The sequence below is a fragment of the Drosophila pseudoobscura genome, chromosome 2, assembly GCF_009870125.1.
Source record: "Drosophila pseudoobscura strain MV-25-SWS-2005 chromosome 2, UCI_Dpse_MV25, whole genome shotgun sequence".
Classification (NCBI taxonomy): domain Eukaryota; kingdom Metazoa; phylum Arthropoda; class Insecta; order Diptera; family Drosophilidae; genus Drosophila; species Drosophila pseudoobscura.
The window spans coordinates 21,043,055-21,065,782 of record NC_046679.1 but is presented as its reverse complement, the minus strand read 5'-3'; the positions used below and the strand labels follow the sequence as shown (position 1 = coordinate 21,065,782).

The window sequence follows — 22,728 nt, the reverse complement described above, 5'->3', positions numbered from 1 at the left end:
AGAGATAGAATTATGAAATTGCAAACAAAAGATATATATATATATATATATAGGTGACAAATGCAAATCTTATATGTATATATATATACATTACATAAATGATCAATAAATATATATATATTGAAAAGTAGACAAGTTTTCTCCTTTTTGTTGTGTGGATGGTGTACGTTTTATTCATTTGTAAATAATTAAAATATTAGAAGCTACACAGGACTAAAATAATTTAATTTAATAGATTAAATTGAATAAAGAGCTTAGCGTTTGGGCGTTGTTTTTAGGGTGTTGGGGGTAAAGGGCTGATGGGTTTTGGGGGAGGCCCATAGTGCCACTATTTGTTGCGACGCGTTGATTCGGAGGCTGTGGGTGGGGGCGGTGGTCCACGTTTGTTCAGCTCTTCCACAAACCCCACAACAATAACGTTCCGCTCCTCCTCCAAGTGGTCGAGCACCAAGTAGCTAAAGGGAAGAGATATTTAAGCTCAGATTCAGAAGAGGGGCTGGCTCTATGATGGCTCTTACCGCTTATCGTTCTTGAGTATATCTTGTATTTCCTTGAGATGATTGGCATTTTCCTTGATGAGATCGCTGCTCTTGTGGGTAATGAATTTGCACTCTTGCAAGAGCTCACGCAGCGCCGTCTTCGCTTGCAGCGTTTTGTCCTTGATGTAATCCTTAAACTCGCGCTCCCCCTTCTCCGAATTGTACTTGAGATACCGCGGATCTTCTTTAACCAACTTCTTGATCTCCTTCCAAGTGCTCGTCAGCTGTAGGGTGCTGATCTCGTCGAGCATTTCGCGGAATCTCTCGCGTTTCTTCTTCATCAGATTGTCAATGTGTACATTGAAGATTCTACCACAGAAAAGTAAGTATGGTATTTACAATATTTTATAGATTTTTGAACATACCTCTCACGATCATCTCGATCGAGTGGCTCGATCTGCTCCCATCGATGATCCTTGCGCAGCTGTCGCTTCACCTCCTTCCAGGTGAAGTCTGCCGTCCTCACGAGATCCGTCAGCAGGGCCGTAAAGTGTCCAATGCTTTCGTCCCGCTTGTGGTGCTCACGCTCCTTGTCCCGATCACGCAGATGACCGGCCAGGGTGCGCTGCACCTCCTTCTCCCTTTCCCGAATACTCTGCTCTGCCCGAAGCTTCTTTTCGCGCTCCTTTTGCTTTTGTTCGGCCTCGCTCTCCCGCTGGCGGGCCACTTCGCTGTCATCGCTGCCAGCCCGCTCCTCGCGCTCCGACTCGTCATGGTGTTCGCCCTCCTCCTGCAGTACAATCAAGGACACTTTTAGTAGAAAGAACACTAAAAAAAAGAAATAAAAACTTACGGGGGAATCTCGTTTTTTGCTCTTCTCCGACTTGCTCTTATCCTTCTCCTTGTCTTTGTCCTTGGAGGATTTACGCTCACGGTCCTTGTCCTTGGAGCGACTACGGCCACGATCCTTGCGGCTCTTCTCCTTGTCCTTGTCCTTATCCTTGTCCTTGCGATCGGATTTACGTTCCCGATGACGCTCCCTCTCCCGCTGTTCCCGCTGCTCACGCTCCTTGCGCTTCTCCTCCTTCATTATGTGGAGATAATCCTCGAAGTACTCCTCCCGATACATTGAGTCGACTATCCGGTAGCGCGGATCCGATTCCAGCTTCTTCTTGATGTCATACCAACGCGTATGGCGCTCAATGTCGTGCCGCTCCCGCAGCATATCGAGAAAGTCCTTGCGAATCTAGAGAGTGTGATTGTAAGGGAGGAGAATGTTTGACATGACAGCCATGCGGAAGAGAAAAGAAATAAAGTCCACGAGTTAGAGGTCTGGCATTGATAAGAGTCTTTCACTTAACAATCTATGGGCTTAAAGAGCAAACTTAGAGCTTAAATGCTATTAATTTCTTATGGCTACTGAACATAGTTACACTCTTCATGTTTCCTGCAAAAGAGAATGATTTTGGATTAGTGTTTCAAAGACCTAACTGAAAGAGAAGTTGTTCGATTAGTTTCAGGCCCTGGCTCCGTGGAGAGAGAGGATCTACATGTAAAAGCAGGACTTTCGGACCACAGAAAAATGAAATTAAATGAGTGAAAGTTTACTTGACTTTTTTGGGTGTGGGAAAAATACAAATGTGTAATCAATGTGCTTCTATCGTTTACAATCGTTCAATCAAAGCAGAGTAAATGCAAGTGCATATATGGGAAACAAGCAATAATCAGACCACCTTTTGCTAAATTCCTCTCTCTGTGTTTCCGTCTTTAGAGCAGGGCCTTTGAAAGGATTACATTAAAAGACTTCAGGCCATGGCCGAAGTGTACAGTGTTTATAGAACTACAATAAATACATATATGTAATAGTATACATAATAAAGGTGAGTGGGGGGCGGGGCGGGCTCCGGCAAGTGCAAAGATCTGATCTCCATGGACATGGGACATCGGATCTCTTTGCGCTCCATTGGGGCCACACAGAACTCTTGGGGCGGGTCGTGGGGGATGTCTTTATTATTGTAAAACATAAACGGAAAATATTTGGTTAATTAAATTACGTATTATTCATACTGTTTGCTCAGCGGCCGAAGACAACCTGCAAGCTGTGGCTCTCCTCCGATTGCTCCTCTTTCTGCAGCAGCTCCTCCTCTCTCCTCCTACCTCCTGATGGGCCTCTCTCTTTCTCTCTCTCTCTCTCTCTCTGTGTACCAACACGATCTTCAAATATCATCGTGTTACATATGATTACAAAATGCCAATAACTCCAATGCCATTCTCCATTCAATATCCATTATCATCACATCCTCACATCACATCCTAAATTTCGGGGGCGACGTGGGGCATGGCATGGGGCGGGAAGTGGAAATCACACCAACAATTATTCAGGATATTTTTCAGTATTTTGGCTGAACAGAACCTTTTTTTGTTGTCAAATAAATTGTCTTTTTGTTTTCCAAATTTGTTTCATTTTGTTTTTTAATTTTTTTTTTTGCAGAAAAACAAATTTTTTAATGGAATTTTTTTGTTTTGTTTTTTTAGTTTTTTTTTTTAGAAAACTCACCACACAGATTGCGAGCGTGGTGTGCGTGGTGCGATGACGACGAAGATGTTGTTGAAGATTGTTGTTGTTGTTGTTGTTCTTGATGTTGCTGTCGTTTTGTGTGATGGTGGTTTTTGGTGATGTTTTTTTTTGAGTGGTGGTGCATTTGTGCTGTAATCTGTAGCTAGTAGTAGCAGTAGCTAGTGGCTAGGGTAACAGTGGCCACAGGCAATGCATTTTATTGTGTGGTGTGGGCATCATTTAGCGACACAACGGAACCACATGGTCGTCGTCGGTCAAAGGGCAAATGCAATGCAGTTCAGGGTTTCAGTTTCAGGTTTCAGATTTGGTTGGGTTTCAGTATCAGTTTCGGTTCACACACGTTGTTTTATGTTTAAAAGTTAACAAAAAATCAATCATATTATGTAAATACGCTTTGTATACAGATTAAGATTTAAAATATATGTATATAGAATATATTGGTATATAATTGGCATAGATACATCGATTCATTTGGATACGTAAGGAGATTCAACAGCATCGTATAAGTAGTAGGATTTCCCTGCCATAAGCCTACCTGTTCTTTTTTTAGTTGCTTGTCCTCCTTCTCCCGACGGCGTACGTCCACGATGTACTCGTTGAAGAGGCTCTCGCGCTCGCGCACCTTCTCGATGGCCCGATATCGCTCCTCCTTGGCATTCTTCTGGCTAAACTCTGAGAAGGAGGATCTGCAAAGGCATTGCAAGGGTCAGTCAGCAAACCATTCAATCGATCGATCAATCAACCCGCTAAACACTCACTTGCCATGCAGCCTGGCCTCCTCCATAAGGCTACGGAAGTCATCGCGCTTCTGTCGCATCTTGTTGCGCTTCTCCTTGCGCTCCTCTTCGGCCCGGTCCTTGACATACTTTTCAAATACCTGTTTGCGTTCCTTCGATGTGAGCAGCAGATACCGCGGATCAAAGACAATCTTGTGCAGCTCCTTCTCCCACGTGCTGAACGCCGACACATCCTTCTCCCGCAGCATCTCCTTGAACTGTGTGACGCGCATCTCCAGGGGAATGAGGGCACGCTCCTTGGCTGCCCTCTGTTCGGCCTCCAATGCAGCATCCTCGGACCGCTTCGATTTTGTCACTAAAATTAACAAATTTATTAAAAGGGGGGCCAGAAATGGTATTTATGGGCACTCAATACTTTTCTTACCCATCCGCACGCGCTTGGTGGGGACCTCCTCGACACTGGACTCGGATTCAGTGCCAATCTTTATGACCTCCTCGTCATCCTCCTCTTCCGGTTCAATGTGCTGGACGTCCGGCTGCTGTGCCTGCGCCTGGGCCACGGCTGAGGCTAGCTCTTCTCCTGATTCCTCGTTGGTCTTCTGTTCTGCCGCTTCAGCGGACTTTTCCTCCTCCGTTTTGAGCTGTTCGGGTCGATCGTTGACCGCCTTGTCCACATCCTCACGGTTCATTAGATCCTCGGGTCGATCCCAGACCGAAGTCCGCGTCGAGGGATTGTAAAAGAAGACACGAGCATCGCCAGTCCAGACCACACACCAGGGTGTGCCCGCAATGGGGGTGCTCGTAACTGGGCGAGACTTGTCCGTCTGCTTGGCCGTGGCCGCCGCTTGCTTCTTTTGCTCCTCCTCCTTCTTGCGCTTCTCTTCGGCCGCCTTCTTCGCCTCCTTTTCCAAGGCGGCTGCCTGCGATGCCTTTGCACTCTCGGTGTTCGCTTTCATGGCGGCGGCAGCTGCCGCATACGCCATTTGGGGATCAAATCCCGGTGGCGCCGTGCCCGGAGGCATGTGCATCATCGGATTGGGCAGCAAATGGGGTGGTATTCCGCCTGGAGGTCCAACTGCTGGCGCCACACCGGAGTGTGCAGCCATACGGGCCGCCTCCATGTCCCTCAGAGCCTGCGGCTTCTCCCACACGCTCTCCCCGCGCGCAGCATGATAATAATACGGCCTGCCATCCGGAGCACGATGCTCGGACCATTCCGCTGCCCGTGCAATGACCGCTGGATCTATGACGCCTGGCTTGATGATCAGCGTCTTGGCTGGCTTATCCTGGCCGCCTGGCGGAGCGTGCATGTGCTGCTGCTGCTGTTGTTGCTGCTGCCATGGCGGCACACCCACGCCCCAGGGTCCACCGGGAGCAGCACCCCCCGGAAAGCCATATGCAGGCGGGGGCATGCAGAAGGGCGGCTGGCCAAAACCAGGAGGCGGCTGCATCCCAGGAGGTTGAAACATGGGCGGCGGCTGTTGTCGCACATTGGGCGGAGGCTGCGACAGCAGCGGACCGGCTGCATTCGGAGGGGGTTGGCTCATCAGATGAGGCGGTGGCTGCGATGTCAGATGGGGTACTGCTGCCATCTCAGAGCCCAGAGATGGTTCGCCAGCTTTCACATCCGGCTTGACAGCCGCATTCGGCGGCCTCTTGGCTATCTCTTCTACCTCAGTTTGGGTCATTATTTTGACAGTGGGCCCATCCGGACGTGTCCAGGTGGTTTCGCGCGTCACCGCATGGTAATAGTAGGAGCGTCCATCCTCCGCCTTCGTCTCCACCCAAATCTCTGATGTGGCCGCCGCCACACCATTTGCCCCTGGAGGAGGCATCTGTTGGTGGTGTGTCGGTGGCTGTTGTTGTTGCTGCTGCTGTTGTTGTAGCGCCTGCTGTTGCAGCGTCTGCTGCTGGGCCGAGTGCTCGCCGATGGGGCGGCCACTAAATGCATTAAAAGGTTTACTCCTGGAATGCGACCACATTTAGTATGCTTCGATATCGGCATCGGGTGGAAAAGTCGGCGCCAGATACTTACCAAGTGACATCGGTCGGTTTTTCCTTCGCTATAGCAACGCCGTTCGGCCCCTCTTGACTGGCACTGGCACTGGCACTGCCATTGCCATTGATGTTCAGGGCGACTCCTGGAGGAGATTGATTCTCTTCCTGAAAGTCTACCGGCGAACTGGCCCGCTCACTGTCCATGCTCTCGTCTAAACTGGTTTCCATTGCACACAAATTACGTGTATTACACTTTTTTCACTTTGCATTTAAAAATTTTCACAAATTTTTCTGCACTTTTCTGCCGCTAGGGATGTAAATACAAGCAGGTGTGCTTTCGATACGTGTTATCGATTGTTGTCAAAACACAGTGCTGGCTATCTGCCTAGAGATGAGCACGATATTTTGGTCCAGCTATTTGAATTTAGGAAATATTAGCAAATAGACTTTAAATCTCAGCCCTAGCCAAATATGGTGTGTACAGTATAATATAATATTAACAATGTTCAATCTCTGCTTTAGCTGTGATTGCCGATTTAGGACACCCTTCTCAACAGTAACAGGTTCGTGTAACTATCGCCCAGCGTCGTGTAGTAACACGACCCCACCCCTCACACATTCAAACCCGAATTGTTTTTCTAACACGTGCAGCCGCGGTTTGCAATGGGGAAAATACGGAAAATAAAGACACACACCCCCGCCGGAGTAGGACTGGATGCATCGCTCCTGAATGGCCAGGACATTGACAGTGAGGAGGAGGGCTGCGGACCCATTGAAGCGATCAGTGTGCATCTACAACGACCGGATGTGGAGGAAAAGCTGAATGGACTGCACTCGTTCGCGGTGCTCGCCCTGCGAAGGGAAAAGGTTCAGGAAATCTGCCAAAGTAACTTGGTCCGCATTGCTGCACCCATGCTGTGCGACAAGGATATGGCAATTCGCGATGCCGCCGCCGGTGCCCTGAGAAATCTATCCGTGTTTGGATCAGAGGTCTGCGATTTCCTCGTGGACAATGATATATTGACTGCCCTGCTGTCGCTGGTGGCTGGCTACGACCTGACGAAACCTGTGTGCTTCGAGTCCGAGCTCCATGCCGACATCTTTCTGCAGGCCACACACTTGCTGCGGAATCTATGCGAGAGCTCTCCCACAGCCACAGAAGCCTTCAATCAGTCGAATTTCCTAAGGAATCTGCTGCTCTGCCTGGACTACCAGAAGTTTGGCCTGGAGATATCCATTTCCGTGGCTCAGCTGGTACTGGTGGTCTCCGAAAACAACTCTAGCTCGTGGAACCTCCTGGCAAATGCCACAATTCTGACAGAACTACTGAAAGTAACGGAAGGAAGCCACAGTTTGTTGTACCTAAGCGCTCTGGCAGCCGGGATTCTGTGTAATGTGCCCGCCTGTTCATCGGCCTACACGCGGGAGATACTCGGCAGCCTGGACAAACTGCTGACGATCGACACGCAGGCGCAGCTGATGGGCTGCAAAAACGAAATCAAAGACCTGAAGAGTAAAAACGAAGCACCCGTGCTGGAGATCTCCATGGAAACGGAAGAAATGTCCGAAGCACAGACCCAAAATCAGCCAAAACCCCAAAGTGAAGCGGATTCTGCTGTCAAGAATCTGGAGTATCTGTTGGATGCCCAACGTCTGGTGGCAGAAATAATCACCAATCTCGGATCGAGTGACGATCAATCCGGTTGGGGCTCGGACTCGGATCAGTCGGAGACCGAAAGTGTCGTCGATTTCGATATGAACGAACAGTCGGCGGACAATGATGCGGGTGCTCTGCCTGTGAATTTCGTGGAAACCATCCTACAAAACAATGTGGTGCAGAAACTGTGGCAAAAATCGCAACCCCTCGACACCGCACTGGAGAAGCTTCTCTCGCAGCAAGAGAGCATTCGCGAGAAGGTATCGAAAATGCGTGTCTCCTACCTGATTTGCCTGCAGAATCTGTGCAACGTGCTGTCGGTGCACGATCTGGGTGGCCACAATGACATCTACAACATGTGGTTCCACCTCGGACAGCAGGCCTTCAAGGGTACGGAAGAAGCAACGATAATGGAGGCCATAACATCGCTAATGCGTTCCGCCTTGACGCTCCTGAAGACGCGCAAGGATCTCTTCAGTCAAATAACCGAAAATGATCTAAACATGATCATCGAGAGTGCCCAAAAGTCAACAATTATGGATATACGCGTCAATTGGAACCGCATGCTCGGCACACTGGGCTGCCTCTTGTCGGAGGCCCTAGTGAAAGGCATTGTCCAGTTCCTACTGAATTCCTGCGCACAGGAGGAAGATCTGTGGGCCATGTCCGAGGGACTGGATGCCTTGATGGACATCTTTGCTGACGACGATTGGCCGCAAATCATAGCCGATTTGAATATGTGCGAGCGTGTCCAAACCCTCGAGGAACAGTTCAAATCAAAGTTCAGACAACAGCGACGTGACCTTAAGGAGCGACGTCCCACCATATACACTGTAAAATCAAATTTTTCACGCTTTGTATTTTATTTAAACAAAAATTGTAAGCAATAAAATGAATTTTGACCAAACGAATCAGGCATGCAAATCGGCAAATCGTTAAATGGAATATATGGTAAGCCAGTAGTATTCCATTCAATGCGCAATGATATCTGGATGGAAAATGTTGCCGCTGGGGCTGGTGTGCCTCCTCCTGTTGATGGAACTGGCACTGGCCGTCGGTCCTACGGGGGTAGATTTCAGAGCCTACAACTACTGCGATGAGAAACTGTGTCCCGAGGGAACGACACATGTGGCCTGTAAGGCACGGGAGAGAGTGAGTATCCCAAACAGCCATTTCTTGAAATGGTGACCTAGGTGCCACGTAGGTGCCACGCATTATACATCTGTGTATCTTGAACCACTGAACAGACACTGGGCAAAAAATGTTCGATGGATGCCGACATAATACCAATCGAAGGCAAGCTACAGGACAGTCTTGTAGATCGTATTAATGAGCTGAGGGATAAGGTGGCCCAAGGGGGCTTTAGTGGCTTGACGGCGGCTGCTAAAATGGCGACCATGACTTGGGACCCGGAGCTGGCCTACCTCGCCGGCTTCAATGTGCAGACGTGTGATCCCCATCTCGATAAGTGCCGGAATACCCTGGTGTACAGCACCGTTGGCCAGTCGGTGGCCTATCGCGGCCTCAGCTCTAAGCATCGAGAGCTGCTTGAGATCATCTACAATGCCATTGGCTTGTGGTATCGTGAGCACGAGGTCACCGCCATGGATGACATCATGAACTACATTGGACCGCACTTTGGGTAAGGTAAGATTGGTTGCCAATTCTCATGGGCTAACTCCCCGCTAACTCGCCCCGCAGAAAACCGAGAGAGAACTTTGTTCAAATGGTTGTCGACAATTGCAATCGTGTGGGCTGTGCCATCGTCCAACAGACCAAGAACGGCTGGCTCCAGACCTTTCTCACTTGCAACTACGCCTTCGCCCCTGTGCTGGGTCAACCCGTTTACAACAGCAGCAAACGGGCCGGTGATGGTTGCCAGTCCGGCCACAACCCCGTCTATACGAATCTCTGTTCTGTCGATGAAGTGTACATGAGGAATGGGGTATCGACCATAGTCGATGTGCGAGAGCTAAATCGTTTGATCCCTAACCAAAGTCCAGGAATCGAAGAATATGTGACAGAAAGGTTGCAATGGTATACTACTACATTAAATCCTGCAGCATCAGCTGCTGGTGAAGAAGTAGCGCCAGTAGCACGTCGCAGATCTGGCAAAATTCTTAAACGTAAGAGTCCACTCCGCCAGAAACTCAACGTTCAAAAGCGTACAAGTCCAACACTCAAGAACACGAAGATTCAAAAGCGTAAGAGTCCACTCCGCCAGAAACCCAAGGCTCAACTAAGATTGATGCCCACAATCGGACATAAAGTAGGATTAGCACGAAGAAGCAAAATCCAACGCAGAGAAGGAGAAGCTGCAGCAGCAGAAGGAGCTGCAGAAGGAGTAGCACAAAGAGTAGGCGGAGAAGGTGCAGCAGCAGAAGGACCAGCAGAAGGAGCCGCAGAAGGAGCAGCAGAAGGAGCAGCAGAAGGACCAGCAGAAGGAGCCGCAGAAGGAGCAGCAGAAGGAGCCGCAGAAGGAGCAACAACAGAAGGCGCCGCAGAAGGAGCAGCAGAAGAGGCAGCAGAAGGTGCTACAGGAGGAGCAGCAGAAAGTGGAACAGCAACTGAGGGTAAGAGAAACCACATATATTCCTTGTATATTTCGTACATATACAAAAGAGTGCCTGAATCCACAGTGCTTATAAAATCACAGGTATACCCATTCCCTGCCCCTTTAATCGGTTACGAATCATTACGAATCTTGCCTTCAGTCAGAATCGAATGATACCGAATCTCTAAAAACTGAGTTCGAGCACTGCGTTTTCGCAATCAGTAGCAAAGGCTCTTCTAGTTTCGGAAGTTTCACAGACTTCCAGGTGGCCCTGAATACCATCACTAGCACGGGCATGTGGGAGCTCAGCTCCTGGAGCTCGTCTCCGTGTGTACGGCGATTACCTTGGGCCCTGTCCCCGTTCAAATGGGTGCTACCCATGTGGCTCAGCAAGTGCGAGTGGGCCACCAGCTCCTTGCGATCATCCTCCTCATCCTTCGCCTCATCGTCTTGATCTTGCGTCTCTGTGGCGGGAGTCCGAGAAGTGAGAAAGAGTGCTGAATTAATATTCAGGGAAAATATCGAAATACTTCTTACTTATAGAGAGTTTAGCCTCATGGAGAGAAATCTCTTAATTCGTACGAATTTATCCGAAATGTTAATTGTACAAATTTCCGAAAACCAGAGCATGGCTTTATGTCTTAAGACTGTCCTTTTTGGATGGAGGCTAAAATATTATTTTTGCCATTTGCATTTCCGATTTCATCTTAATTGATATTGTTCCATTATGCCTTAAATATAATTTGTGGCAAATTTAATTTCGAAACTGCAAATTATTTGCACTCAGTTTTCTGTTGTTTAAACTTCGATATACAGATATATATTTATACATTTGCACCATCCATCTTCAGCAGGTGGCGGTGAAGCAGCAACTGGAGAAGGCGGAGAGACCACTGCAGCATCAGCAGCTGCAGATGGGGAGACCAATGCAGCAGCACCAGCAGCAGATGGAGAGACCACTGCAGCAGCAGCAGCAGATGGGGAGACCACTGCAGCAGCACTAGGAGCAGATGGGGAGGCCAGTGCAGCAGCACCAGGAGCAGATGGGGAGACCACTTCAGCACAAGCAGCAGATAAGACTACTGCAGCAGCAGATGGGGAGACCAATGCAGCACCAGAAGCTGATGGAGAGGCCAATGCACCAGCATCGGCTGATGGAGAGGCCAATGCACCAGCATCGGCTGATGGAGAGGACAATGCACCAGCATCGGCTGATGGAGAGGCCAATGCAGCAGCACCAGCAGCAGATGGAGAGACCACTGCAGCAGCAGTAGATGGAGGAGCATCAGGAGGAGCTGGTATTGCTGCAGAAACTGAAGGAGAATCATCATCTTCAGGTGAAGATTGGGTAGAATCGCCAGGATCATATTCTGATGAATCAGAAGAAGATGATGTAGACACCTCCCATCGACGAAGAGAATTACCAGATGAAAAAAAAAATCAGAAACATGAAGAACAGCAGGCGGCAGAGGATAAATCTCGGATTCTAAGGAAGTTCGCTCGCTTTCTGGCCATGATAAAAAGGGCTAATATGCTCAACAAGGAAGGCAAGGTCACGATCGTTACCACGAACCATGAGGTGGAGTACAATAGCAACAAAGTCGAGGGTCATAGAACTAACTTTAGAAGTCCAAAAGACAAGCGTTTAATCAACAGAGCCCGACGGATACGTCGGAGGAGGTGGAACTGGTACAGAACAGGAAGAGCGAACAAAGTCATGAAACGTGGTAGAAAACAAAAGGGGCCGCGGCGTCGTCGTCGTCGTGGTCGTGGTCGTCAACGTTCCAGATCCAAGGCCGATGCCCGTTGGATTGTTGTGGGCTGAATGGTTGAATGCTGAATAAATGCAGATGTTCCAGAGCCTAGAGAATATCCTTTTTCATAAATAAATCAATGTTGAATTAAATGGAAATGATATGCGCTCCACTGCATAAATCTTGTATGTTTGTTTTTCTTTTTTATACTCGTTACTACACATACATTTTTTGAATTCACTACGATTCAGGACTATCTATAACTTCTGTAATTGCATCGTTTTCCAAATATCATTCATGCGCATTCGTCCCTCACGCAAATGACTCATCAGGGCATCAACGCCCGCTTGTATGGGGGTAGCAGGGCGCACACTGCCACTGCCGCTGCTTTCTCTTGTACACGTGGCCAGATGTCGGTGGTAGCGCCATTGGGTCTTGTACGACTTGTGGCAGTGGTTGCAGGTGTAGCACTCCTCATCGTCAGAGCCTTCTTTCTCGTTTTCTCTCTTGACCGAATGCCGATTGTGGTTGGGACTGATCCATTTGGGCTCTGTCTTGATGAGCAGCTGTGTCTTGTTCTTGCGCTGCAGCTCCGACTGGTGATTGTACCGTACGTGATTGAACATTTTGGACATACTGGTCTTGGTGCGATTGCAAAGGGTGCACTTGAGATATGATCGATAGGGCAGATGCTTGAAGCAATGTTTCTGCAGCTCGGATCTCTTGGTGGTGGGCTGGATCTCGTGGCACTGCAGACACATGCTCTTGCGTCCAACCTCCAGGATCTTGAAGCTATTCTCAATGTAATGCTCAAAGTCGTGCTTCTCGAACACATGCTCCCGCCACACATCCATGGAGTTGACCTCCTTGCCGCATTTCGGACATAAAAAGGTTAAGAGTTTCATAAGTCCGCTGGTGGAGATTTCCGTATCGGATTCTCGATTTGGGCTGGCGGAAATGCGTCGCCGTTTGACGCTGTTTGCACCAACAGCGCCCGCGGAATTCTCTGGATCTGTCTTCATTTCCTTCTGTAGCTGCGCCACTTCATCCTTGCCAAGAGCATCGATCTCAATGATGACCATCTCTTTGTTCTCCGCATCCCCTTCTGCTTCGGCGGCTTCGGGATCATCGAAAAACTCCTGGCAAAGGGCATCCAAATCGGCCTCATCCTTGGGAGTCTGTTCCTCCTCCTTGCGCACAATATCCTCGTACGCCGTCAGGCATCTGTCCAGGTTTACTTCACTCACATTCGGCTTGTTTGGGGAGGATTTATCCTCCTCTGCCTGCAAATCAATGTCCATTAGGGCCTTTTGTAGCAGATCCCTACGTCTGGCGCCCACTGTCCCTGGCGGACGACCGCGACGTTTCGGTAGCAGTCGTCCCGCAACCGTTGTCGTGGCAGATGCGTTGGGGTTCGGATTCCTTTTCATTTGTCGCAGCTTCGCTTCGTACTTTTCAATCTCCCGAATGTGCGTGTCCAACAGATGGCCATTGAGTGCCCGTCTCCTGGTGTATGCCATGCGGCAGTGCACACAGCGATATGTTTCGCTGTGGTCCAAGTGCATGAAATAATGGTACTGCAGCAGAGCGATTGTCTTATGTGCATTTTCCACCCACTTAAAGCAGATCTGGCACTCATGGAAACGCTCATCGATTTCGATAAAGTTAAAGTCCGAAAATGTCTTCTTCAGATAGTCGTGTTTCTGCAAAGGAAGAATGGATTTTAGCTACCAGGAGGGACGGGACCGCATTACTCACTGTATTTAGATGCTGACGCCACTCGGCCTGTGTCCGGAAGGCCTTTCCACACTCAGGGCATATGTACACCATGTGCGCCTCCAGGCGAGCATTCAATCTGCTTTGTTCGTCCGTCAGCATCATATTTCGCGACATTTTTGAATCAAATTTCTTGAAATTCAATCAAAACAACTTTTAGACGCACAAAATTGACATCGCATCCATCAAATGAAAGCGATAGGTCGATTTCGATACACTTGGTGGCTATCGGAATGCATCACTGCCATCCTCACATCGCTAGTTCTGCAATGAATAAATTTTTAGTAAAAACACACCATTTTTAAATTGTAAGCTTAAAGTATTAGTAGTAGGATCAAATTGAATAAAAATTATGTCGAGTGCATCAAAGTCCACAGTAAGCAGCACTTGTCTTGTTTTTGGTTAAGTTTTCTACTACACCCACTACTACTTTCATGAGCAGCCAAGCGCCGCCGCCAGCGGCAGCAGCAGCAACAGCTCCACGTCTGCAGCAACGGCGTCAGCATCCTCCTCGAATGTCCAGGAGTTTAAGATCCGGGTGCCCAAGATGCGAAAGAAGCATCATGTTATGCGTTTCAATGCCACACTGAATGTGGATTTCGCCCAATGGCGAAATGTGAAACTGGAGAGGGAAAACAATATGAAGGAGTTTCGAGGGATGGACGAGGATCAGCCCAAGTTTGGGGCCGGCTCCGAGTACAATCGAGATCAGCGAGAGGAGGCACGCCGCAAGAAGTTTGGGATCATAGCGCGCAAGTACAGGCCGGAAGCACAGCCCTGGATATTGAAAGTCGGTGGCAAGATGGGGAAAAAGTTCAAGGGCATTCGGGAGGGCGGTGTGGGTGAGAATGCAGCATTCTATGTGTTCACCCATGCCCCGGATGGTGCCATCGAGGCGTATCCCCTGAACGAGTGGTACAATTTCCAACCCATTCAGAGATACAAATCTCTATCGGCGGAGGAGGCGGAGCAGGAGTTCGGTCGTCGAAAGAAGGTCATGAACTACTTCTCGCTTATGTTGCGCAAGCGTTTGCGTGGCGACGAGGAGGAGGAGCAGGATCCGGAGGAGGCAAAACTACTTAAGGCAGCGACCAAAAAGTCCAAAGAGCTAAAAATCACCGACATGGACGAGTGGATCGATTCCGAGGACGAGTCCGACTCGGAAGACGAGGAGGAGAAGAAGAAAAAGGAGCAGGAGGACAGCGACGATGGCAGCAAGTCCAAGGGGGGCAAGGGCAAAAAGGGCGCCGACAAAAAGAAGAAAAAGCGCGATGTGGACGACGAGGCGTTCGAGGAGTCGGACGATGGCGATGAAGAGGGTCGTGAAATGGACTACGACACCGAGTCCAGTGAAGAGTATGTCTATCTCGTCATTATCTTTTATCTGATTCCCACTTGTTGACACACTTGTTGCTGCCCACAGTGAACCCGATCCCGAATCCAAGCTGGACAAGGACATGAAGGGCGTTGCAGAGGAGGATGCTCTACGGAAGCTGCTTACATCGGACGAGGAAGATGAGGACGAGAAGAAGTCGGATGAGTCGGACAAGGATGAGGCGGATGGTGAGAAAAAGAAGAAGGAAAAGAACAAAGACGAAGCCTCTAAGGACAAGAAGAAGAAGAAACCCTCGAAGGATGACAAGAAGGCGAAGGCAAACGGCAGCGGTGGCGACTCCTCCACGGACTTCAGTACGGACAGCACAGACTCCGAGGATGATCTCAGCAATGGGCCACCCAAAAAGAAGGTCGTCCCCAAGGACAAAGAAAAGGAGAAGGAAAAGGAAAAGGAGAGTGCCACCAACAACAAGCCATCAACCAGCAGCAATGTCAACAAATCGCGCTCTTCCACGCCCACGCCAGCGAACAACGATGTCAACAAACGCAAGATGAACAGCCTGCCCAGCGATCTCACTGGCTCGGACACCAGTAACAGTCCAACCAGCACGCCGGCCAAGCGGACCAAAAACGAAATCAGCACTTCGCTGCCCACATCCTTTTCTGGAAGCAAAGTGGAGTAAGTTCAACCTTTAAATCCCCTTTAAATACAGTTTTCCTAACCATGTTTCTTTTTCAGGGACTATGGCATAACCGAGGAGGCAGTGCGGCGGTATCTCAAGCGTAAGCCGTTGACTGCCACCGAGCTGCTGACCAAGTTCAAGAACAAAAAGACTGGCGTCTCGAGCGATCGCCTTGTGGAGACTATGACAAAAATATTGAAGAAAATCAATCCCGTGAAGCACACCATCCAAGGAAAGATGTATTTGTGGATTAAATAGGCTGTAGACATGTGATTGTAAGATTTTTACACTTCACGTTCATTAAATTTAAGCTCAAATTGCCCTAAGATAGGGCCACATCTTGAAGAATTTGAAGTTGTTTTTATTTATTATTTTATTTACCCCTGGTTGGTAGAAGCGATAACATCGACGCACCAAAACATCGATAGTCCAACCGATGGTTTCAACAGTCATCTCTAACGGTTATCGCGAAGCACAAGTCCGTGTGGGGGAATGTAAAAAAAAAATAAATATCCAATAATTACCAAGTCAAATCCTGATTTCTCGACTGCCATGCTCAATAACGATCTGCGCCAGTGTCCCTGTTGAATATTACCGACGCATAGATATCGTGCAGTGTCCTAGAATAGCAGCAAAATAGAACGCAATTGTTTTGCGATGGCGACGAGTGCTGGCGAAAAGGCGAGCGAGTGCTGAGAGAGAAAAAAATCGGTTGCAGAAATAAACCCTCAAGCAGCAAAACAGTAGCAGCCAAAATCAACAGAATTCCTGAAATAAACAATAACCGAGTGAGTTCTCAATGGGGTGTACGTGAATAAAAGGCCAAATAAGACAGGAAATCAGCTCAGCTGCTTTGTTGTGGTGTTAATTAAGCAGCAACACACATACACACATGAAAGCACCACCCACCCACACATATGCGGACGGAGAGAGATACGCCTAACAAAAAAAAGCATAACAAAAGCCAGTGCATTAATTTGTTGGTAAAAATGTAGTGTTTTAGTCGGTGATGGCTTTTGATGGTCGCTTCAACCCTTTACACCTGTTGTCCCTTTTTCACTACAGGTACAAATACAGATATTACAAGTGTATTGGTATGTAAAGCAAAACCTTGAATTCGCGTTGTTTCGTGCGATGTACGCCTTGTAAAGTTCAAGGTATTGCCACCCATGCGTGTGTATGTGTGTGTGTGTGTGCGTAGGTGGGGTGGGTAACGCGTGTGTGACAGCCTTCAGTGGAAGCGGATTAATGCAAAAAATAAGCTGTAACGAAAAAGCCTTGCCCGCTATCATTAATAAGGAAAAAGACGGTCCTGGCAGCCTTGATAAGAATCTCCCTCCACCTGGGAAACGGTTCCAATGCCAATGAGGGTATTCTAGGAACTTAGTTTGTTTTGCATAAAATGGAAACTGGAATACTAGAAAGAACTCCAGTCTAGAATCGCTTCTTTGCTTACATTATATGGAAATGTATCCATTGTGTACTTAATTCACTTCTAAACAACAAATTTCCGATTAAAATCAAGAATCAGCTGTTTGTTTAAGCTGCCAGGCAATACAGCTGTTCCGCAAAACAATCTCAACTTCGATTTGTTTACAATAAATCAACAATTACCTCGCTGCCACACACACACACACACACACACACACACACACACACAACCAACTCGCGGGTGTTGCAATTAGAAATGGATCTCCCTTCGAAATCTTATCGCATCCACGCGTTTCTCCGTTTGAATTACAAAACCCTCTCTCCTAGAGCCCCTGGCTGTCTCTGTCCAATCGAGTATTTATTTATTTATTATTTGTTCATCCAATAAAAGTCACGTTCTCATTAATGTTTCTGCTGCTGCTGCTGTTTCTCTGTCTTCTTTTGTAGCCACATTTCTATACACGACGATGTGCTAATGCCTGTGACGTTTTCCCTTATTTAATTATACATTTAAGACTTATTATTAGTGACATATTTGCGGTACATGCTAAAAACTCTACTTTGGACATTTTTTGGTGAAAAATTTCCACATTTGTGTGATTGCATTCTGGAAGTCTCTGAAACTTTGGGCTGTGATTCATCATTCCCTAGGGCTTAAGCCGGCTGAAGAGCCCCCATTCGTGACACAGATTCGGCGGGCTATTTATCGGAGAAGTTTCTAAAATCTATGCCGCTTCAATTGATGGCAAATTGAGCTCAATCACGGGCCAAAGCATAGCCGCAGACAGTTTCGTTGCGACGTCAGCGAAATGCGCTGATTGCTTACATAAGTTTTGAAAATGCATTTTCATGGGTCTCTGTTTCTGTCTCCGTCTCCGTCTCCGGTTTCGGGCAACAGCTGTAATGGGGAGACCAAAAGTATACTTTTTGTGGAATAATCAATACGCATACTCATACTCGTACACGAAAAAATATAAAAATAACGATCACAAGCCGTTTATCTTATCAGCTGAGCTGTTTGTTTGCCTTTGACTTGAGCTGGCATTATAAACTCTGTTTCTTTTACAATTGCAGTCCTAAAAAAAAGAACACCAGGCTGTGGCAAACAGATGAGAGATGCGAATAGTGCGAATGGTGACGACAGCACAAAGCAGCAGCAGCAGCAGCAGGAGCAACAGCAGTGGAAACAACGAGGGGCAACAGCAATAACATCAGTGTAGAAGGAATAATATTTCGACGAAAAACCACAAGTTGCAGGCCGGCAGGCAGCAGCAGTAGCAGCATCATGACCACAAGAAAGAGCTGCCACGTACTGGCCCTGTTGGGTCTGTGTCTGGTCTGCCATGAAGCGGCTGTGGTCAGTGGACATGTGCTCGTCTACAGACGCATCTCAAATCAGGCAAGTATTCTATATACATGTGTATTTCCTTTGACACAACAACCAATACTCATTTGTTGATATTTCTTTTGGCAGTTGATCGAAGAATTCAATGATTTGCCAGCACAATTTGGTCCTCTACTGCCGCCGAATGGTCTCAAGGTGTATGTGGTGCCTGCCATGCCCCATTCCTATGGTTGTGATACGCTGAGCAGGCCACCGCATTTGCTTTATCCATCAGCGGCCAAATTTGTGGCACTGATATCACGCGGCGGTGGGTGCACCTTTGAGACGAAGGTGCGTATGGCACAGAATGCAAGCTACTCAGCTGTGATTGTCTACAATAATGAAGGGGATGACTTGGGTAAGCAGCTCCGGCACCAGCGCATACCCGCCGCAATCAAGTGACTTCCCTGCCGATTGTCTTACTAATTATGTCTCCAATTTGCAGAGCAAATGTCCGCCGATAATCAGTCGGGCATACACATACCCTCCGTCTTCGTGGGCCACACAACGGGTAAGGCGCTGGCCACATATTTCACGCCCGAAGTGGTGCTAATCATCAACGATGAGCTGCCCTTCAATATCAACACACAATTGATATTGCCCTTCTCCATATTGATTGGCCTCTGCTTTCTCATCATGGTAGGGGCGATTCAATCTTTGATTGATTCACATGTCCCTATTTACATCTCATTCATGGTTTGTTTTTCGTCCTTTAGGTCATCTATATGATATATAAATGCATACGCGAACAGCGTCGCCTGCGTCGCCATCGACTGCCCAAGAGCATGCTGAAGAAGTTGCCTGTGCGGCGCTACACAAAGAACAATACGAACAATAAATATGATACCTGTGTGATCTGTCTGGATGAATTCGTTGAGGATGACAAGCTGCGTGTGCTACCATGCTCACATCGTAAGCGAAGATCGCTGTAATCCAGTAGATAATACATATATATTTATACGTATATCTTTATCTTGCAGCCTATCATACACATTGCATTGATCCCTGGCTGACCGAAAATCGTCGCGTTTGTCCCATTTGCAAGCGCAAGGTTTTTACGAAAGGCGAGACGCGTGCAAGTCGGAATCGACAGCCTTCGTTGGATAGTGTCACGGACACGGATGATGATACAACGCCGCTGCTGCAACAGCAGCCAAACGGTGGCAGGCAGGGTGGTCAAGGGTCCACCTCATCCGCTGCCAGTGCAGCAGCGGCTGGCAGTAGCTCAAGTGTGGCAACAGCTGCTGCTGCTGCTGCTGCTGGAGGCACCACACGCCACGGCACCTTTCGACGTGCTGATGCTGGTCGGAATCCATTTGAGGAGCAGGAGACTCAAAGCTCGGATGATGAGAATGGTGCGCTTGCGGCTCTGCTGATTGATTGAATCATTTAGTAAATTCTCTTTGTTTTTGGGAACAGCCCTGCTGGACTCTGCCTCACTTCCGGCCACCTCATCGTCGTCCACTCATGAGCGCATGAATCCATTCGATCGTGCACCAAATCTACCCGCACATCTCGCTCGACAGTTGAACGAAGCACGTCCCTCGATTTGGTCGCGCATCAGCTTTGGGTAATGCCTATTTTTCATTGTATTTCTTTTTGTGTGTCTGGACGCTAATTCTGAATGCATTTTGGCAGCTTCCTGTTTCGTCGTCCGGCGACTGCGATTAGTGTGGCAGCACCTCCATATCTGGAGCACGTAGAGTCTGGAACTAGTGCCGTGATGGGGCTGCCTGCAACGACTGCAATGACATCAACAACGGGGACAATTGCCGTTGCCACGCCCGCTTCGAATAACATCCTTAATCCGAATTTAAGCGGCTCGTTCAAGGATGACGACGATATGCCACCGCATCGCTCCATCTACGAACCTATAGCAATCAATACGCCAGCGGCCGCCAATGATTCGGCGTTCCTGCAGACGCCCACGCAGGGCGGCATAGGCGTGGCCGCATTGCCACACAGTGCTGCCGATCGTCAGTTTCTCATATGAGATTCCCCCTTAGTCGTCATCGATTCCCAAAGAATAACACTTTTTGTTTTCTAATCAAGAATTATTTTTCGTTTGGGTTCGCTTTCAGGAGAGAATCAAAGAGAGAGAAGGAGAGAGAGAGCTGTGTGGCTGCCAGCTGCTTTGTTTTAAACAATTAACGAATGTTTATTATTAAATATTAATAAATATGTAGGCCCCCCCCAGATCTTGTGCTGGCCTGTAAGTCCGTCACGCCCACAAAATACACAGGCACACACAATACACACACACACACACACGTACATATATATGCGTATAAAAATTGTGATTTATTTTATATACATTTTACAAACCTAATCGCACGATTGGCACAGAACCACAGAAGAATCACCCGCCTACAAAATTTACCAAAACAAAACGCAAAAAATACCACATTTAAGATTTAAAATTGTTTTTTATTTTACTGATTTTGATTTCGGATTAATTATTTTTTATGTTTTTTCTTTAGTCAAACAAACCCCAAACACGTGCAACAGAGTGATTCATGGAATTAGTTTGTATTTTTAATTTGAAACAAACACACACACAAAAACAAACAAAACAAAAACAAATGAAATTAAAGCAAACAAAATTTGATTAATGAATGATTGATGTGGCATTATATGGGCCTGAACATTGTATATTATTCTCGATTTAACTAATTTTAAGTTTACTATAAAAGAAACAATATTTAAACTAAAACACCTCCAAAATGTTGCAATTGATTTCCGCAGAAGAGTAGTGAAAAACACAACACAATAAAACATATACAATATATGAATGAATGTACGTTTCTTCTCCCTTTTAAAAATATGATAAAATTATATTTCAAGTTGCCACAAAATCCACTGAAAGTAGAACAAAAAAAAAACCAAGTGTTTGTGATTATTTTAACCCAAAAAGAAACCCTATTATATGAAACTGAAGATAAAACGAAATTCAATTAAGGCATAGATGCATTCGAAAAAACCAACCAAAATATATAAAGTATATTTAGAAATGCTGTGGCAGTGTAATTTAAATTTAATTTACATTCAAACAAAAAATAAACGTAATGGATATAAAAAATACACATGATCTGGAATTGTTTTGCTCACCAGATCAGGGTTATTAACAGATAAATGGAGGGCTTAAAGAGTTTCAAGGGGGCTCTAATAGAAATTAGAAGAGTCCTGGTCTTTGGACTGTAGTTGAGGTGTGAAATGAGGTCCAATTGGTTCTAAGCGGCTGTTTAAATGAGGCCGCAGCTTTTTGAGACTTCATGGCTAGAAATTTAGGAGCAGCACTCTGTTCACTTCAAGGATGGGCACATCGTTGATGATTTCAATTTTACCCTTTGCTCGGGATGGACAGAGCCTGGAAGAAACTGGTCTTCTCGGGTCCCAGGCCAGTGTTCTGTGCTGGGATGATGACGTTCAGGGGAGTGCAACTTGCAAGCAACTTGTCGCGGACCTCGTCCAAATCACTCTCGGTGAAAACAAAGCCAACATTGCCCTTGATGTGGGGTAGCAGCTTCTCCAGCTGGGTATTCATCATGGCATCATGGTGTTCTTGCTTTTGGAGCCTTCTTGGCTACAGATTTAGGAGCAGAACTCATTTTACTTCAGGAAATAATAAGTGATTCTATACGAAATCGTTTTTGCATATATATTCTTCAGTTCTGTTTAATGCTTGTAAAAAATACTCCTTAGAAGTAGAATATGCAGTAAACCTCAGTCCTTCAAGCTGTTTGCTAACCTCCGATGAAGGGTACAACATATGTGTCTAAAAGGTGCCAGTATCTGTATTCCTCTGTTATTGAGATTCTTCCTCCACTTCCGATTAGTTTCCATGATGAGATAATGCCTTGTTTAGCCAGCACTTCATCCCATATGCCATCTAGATTCGAGATATGCGACGTGTTGCTAAACTTCAATGGGGTTTCGAATCCACCCGAGTTTATTGGTGTCCATAAACCCTTTTACCCAGGCACCCCAAGCCTCCCTGCTGCCCTGCTGGGTAGCACTTCTTTAATCCCACATTAACCATCCCTAATTACACCTAATTACACGATTGTTTTCCAACACAACACGCGAGCGGCAGTAATAGACAACTCATTTTGGATTCTTACGCATGTTCTTTCAACTTTAATTATAGTCGGCATTTTTTTGTGTAGAAGGAGGATTCATTGTATTTTCTGTGTGTTTGGTGTTGATCCAATCCAAGGGCCTGGGAATCACTGCAGCTGCTGTTCCGAATGTACGTGTAGGGTATTTATATATTGGAAATTGCTATATATCTACGTATATGCCATATATAGATGTGTGTGTGTTTTTAGGCCACCATTTACGTACATTTTGTGGTTGGGTTGT

General features: G+C 47.1%; 6 protein-coding genes, 1 long non-coding RNA gene and 1 pseudogene across 13 annotated transcripts; 4 read left to right on the top strand and 4 right to left on the bottom strand.

The window, feature by feature from the left end:
- Positions 1-144: 144 nt before the first annotated feature.
- Positions 145-6,157, bottom strand: LOC6897557 (transcription elongation regulator 1). Of its 6 annotated transcripts, none has more exons than XM_033385925.1 (9): positions 5,830-6,155; positions 4,210-5,759; positions 3,816-4,149; positions 3,593-3,743; positions 3,037-3,222; positions 1,333-1,725; positions 905-1,269; positions 519-848; positions 145-455 (listed from the first exon to the last, which is right to left on the bottom strand). In XM_033385925.1, the coding sequence occupies exons 1-9, from the start codon at positions 6,018-6,020 to the stop codon at positions 329-331; spliced, it is 3,627 nt and encodes a 1,208-aa protein (XP_033241816.1). In that variant the 5' UTR covers positions 6,021-6,155; the 3' UTR covers positions 145-328. The 6 variants fall into 6 exon arrangements, with proteins under 6 accessions (XP_033241816.1, XP_033241817.1, XP_015037722.2 ...); XM_033385926.1 differs by having other exon boundaries at positions 4,219-5,759; XM_015182236.2 differs by lacking the exon at positions 3,037-3,222 and having other exon boundaries at positions 5,830-6,154.
- Positions 6,158-6,227: 70 nt separating this feature from the next.
- On the top strand, positions 6,228-8,360 carry LOC4802298 (HEAT repeat-containing protein 3). Its single transcript, XM_001359205.6, has 2 exons — positions 6,228-6,355; positions 6,444-8,360. The coding sequence occupies exon 2, from the start codon at positions 6,456-6,458 to the stop codon at positions 8,337-8,339; it is 1,884 nt and encodes a 627-aa protein (XP_001359242.6). The 5' UTR covers positions 6,228-6,355; positions 6,444-6,455; the 3' UTR covers positions 8,340-8,360.
- Positions 8,361-8,414: 54 nt separating this feature from the next.
- Positions 8,415-11,943, top strand: LOC6897556 (retinitis pigmentosa 1-like 1 protein). Of its 2 annotated transcripts, none has more exons than XM_033385928.1 (5): positions 8,415-8,601; positions 8,697-9,091; positions 9,151-9,882; positions 9,970-10,022; positions 10,858-11,943. In XM_033385928.1, the coding sequence occupies exons 1-5, from the start codon at positions 8,431-8,433 to the stop codon at positions 11,826-11,828; spliced, it is 2,322 nt and encodes a 773-aa protein (XP_033241819.1). In that variant the 5' UTR covers positions 8,415-8,430; the 3' UTR covers positions 11,829-11,943. The 2 variants fall into 2 exon arrangements, with proteins under 2 accessions (XP_033241819.1, XP_033241818.1); XM_033385927.1 differs by having other exon boundaries at positions 10,855-11,943.
- LOC4802296 (uncharacterized) lies at positions 11,905-13,677 on the bottom strand. The gene is made up of 2 exons (XM_001359204.5): positions 13,516-13,677; positions 11,905-13,460 (listed from the first exon to the last, which is right to left on the bottom strand). The coding sequence occupies exons 1-2, from the start codon at positions 13,648-13,650 to the stop codon at positions 12,015-12,017; spliced, it is 1,581 nt and encodes a 526-aa protein (XP_001359241.3). The 5' UTR covers positions 13,651-13,677; the 3' UTR covers positions 11,905-12,014.
- A 97-nt stretch (positions 13,678-13,774) lies between these two features.
- TfIIFalpha (transcription factor IIFalpha) lies at positions 13,775-15,891 on the top strand. Its single transcript, XM_002137663.3, has 4 exons — positions 13,775-13,909; positions 13,976-14,889; positions 14,957-15,547; positions 15,608-15,891. The coding sequence occupies exons 1-4, from the start codon at positions 13,886-13,888 to the stop codon at positions 15,807-15,809; spliced, it is 1,731 nt and encodes a 576-aa protein (XP_002137699.2). The 5' UTR covers positions 13,775-13,885; the 3' UTR covers positions 15,810-15,891.
- Positions 15,892-15,986: 95 nt separating this feature from the next.
- gzl (godzilla E3 ubiquitin protein ligase) lies at positions 15,987-21,154 on the top strand. The gene is made up of 8 exons (XM_001359203.5): positions 15,987-16,339; positions 18,057-18,381; positions 18,457-18,724; positions 18,812-19,005; positions 19,083-19,278; positions 19,347-19,721; positions 19,786-19,936; positions 20,005-21,154. Exons 2-8 carry the CDS (start codon positions 18,268-18,270, stop codon positions 20,357-20,359), a joined length of 1,653 nt encoding a protein of 550 aa, XP_001359240.5. The 5' UTR covers positions 15,987-16,339; positions 18,057-18,267; the 3' UTR covers positions 20,360-21,154.
- LOC117185661 (uncharacterized) lies at positions 17,459-18,056 on the bottom strand. Its single transcript, XR_004471132.1, has 2 exons — positions 17,946-18,056; positions 17,459-17,880 (listed from the first exon to the last, which is right to left on the bottom strand). It is a non-coding gene; the product is annotated as an uncharacterized lncRNA (long non-coding RNA).
- LOC26532090 (60S acidic ribosomal protein P0-like) lies at positions 20,835-22,577 on the bottom strand (annotated as a pseudogene).
- Positions 22,578-22,728: the final 151 nt, after the last annotated feature.

Excerpts from the sequence above, each read along its gene's own strand:
- TfIIFalpha (XM_002137663.3), top strand. The coding sequence starts at position 13,886 with ATGTCGAGTGCATCAAAGTCCACA. Across the intron at positions 13,910-13,975 it reads CGAGTGCATCAAAGTCCACA|CCAAGCGCCGCCGCCAGCGG; the intron begins GTAAGCAGCACT and ends TTTCATGAGCAG. Across the intron at positions 15,548-15,607 it reads TTTTCTGGAAGCAAAGTGGA|GGACTATGGCATAACCGAGG; the intron begins GTAAGTTCAACC and ends TTTCTTTTTCAG.
- gzl (XM_001359203.5), top strand. The coding sequence starts at position 18,268 with ATGACCACAAGAAAGAGCTGCCACGTACTGGCCCTGTTGGGTCTGTGT. Across the intron at positions 18,382-18,456 it reads ACAGACGCATCTCAAATCAG|TTGATCGAAGAATTCAATGA; the intron begins GCAAGTATTCTA and ends TTCTTTTGGCAG. Across the intron at positions 19,937-20,004 it reads TGGTCGCGCATCAGCTTTGG|CTTCCTGTTTCGTCGTCCGG; the intron begins GTAATGCCTATT and ends GCATTTTGGCAG.
- LOC4802296 (XM_001359204.5), bottom strand. The coding sequence starts at position 13,650 with ATGTCGCGAAATATGATGCTGACGGACGAACAAAGCAGATTGAATGCT. Across the intron at positions 13,461-13,515 it reads GGCGTCAGCATCTAAATACA|AAACACGACTATCTGAAGAA; the intron begins GTGAGTAATGCG and ends CTTCCTTTGCAG.
- LOC6897556 (XM_033385927.1), top strand. The coding sequence starts at position 8,431 with ATGATATCTGGATGGAAAATGTTGCCGCTGGGGCTGGTGTGCCTCCTC. Across the intron at positions 8,602-8,696 it reads CCTGTAAGGCACGGGAGAGA|ACACTGGGCAAAAAATGTTC; the intron begins GTGAGTATCCCA and ends ACCACTGAACAG. Across the intron at positions 9,883-9,969 it reads GCAGAAGGAGCAGCAGAAGG|GGCAGCAGAAGGTGCTACAG; the intron begins ACCAGCAGAAGG and ends AGCAGCAGAAGA.
- LOC4802298 (XM_001359205.6), top strand. The coding sequence starts at position 6,456 with ATGGGGAAAATACGGAAAATAAAGACACACACCCCCGCCGGAGTAGGA.
- LOC6897557 (XM_033385925.1), bottom strand. The coding sequence starts at position 6,020 with ATGGAAACCAGTTTAGACGAGAGCATGGACAGTGAGCGGGCCAGTTCG. Across the intron at positions 3,223-3,592 it reads AGCAACTAAAAAAAGAACAG|CCACTAGCTACTGCTACTAC; the intron begins GTAGGCTTATGG and ends CTGTTACCCTAG. Across the intron at positions 1,726-3,036 it reads CCACGCTCGCAATCTGTGTG|ATTCGCAAGGACTTTCTCGA; the intron begins GTGAGTTTTCTA and ends CACACTCTCTAG.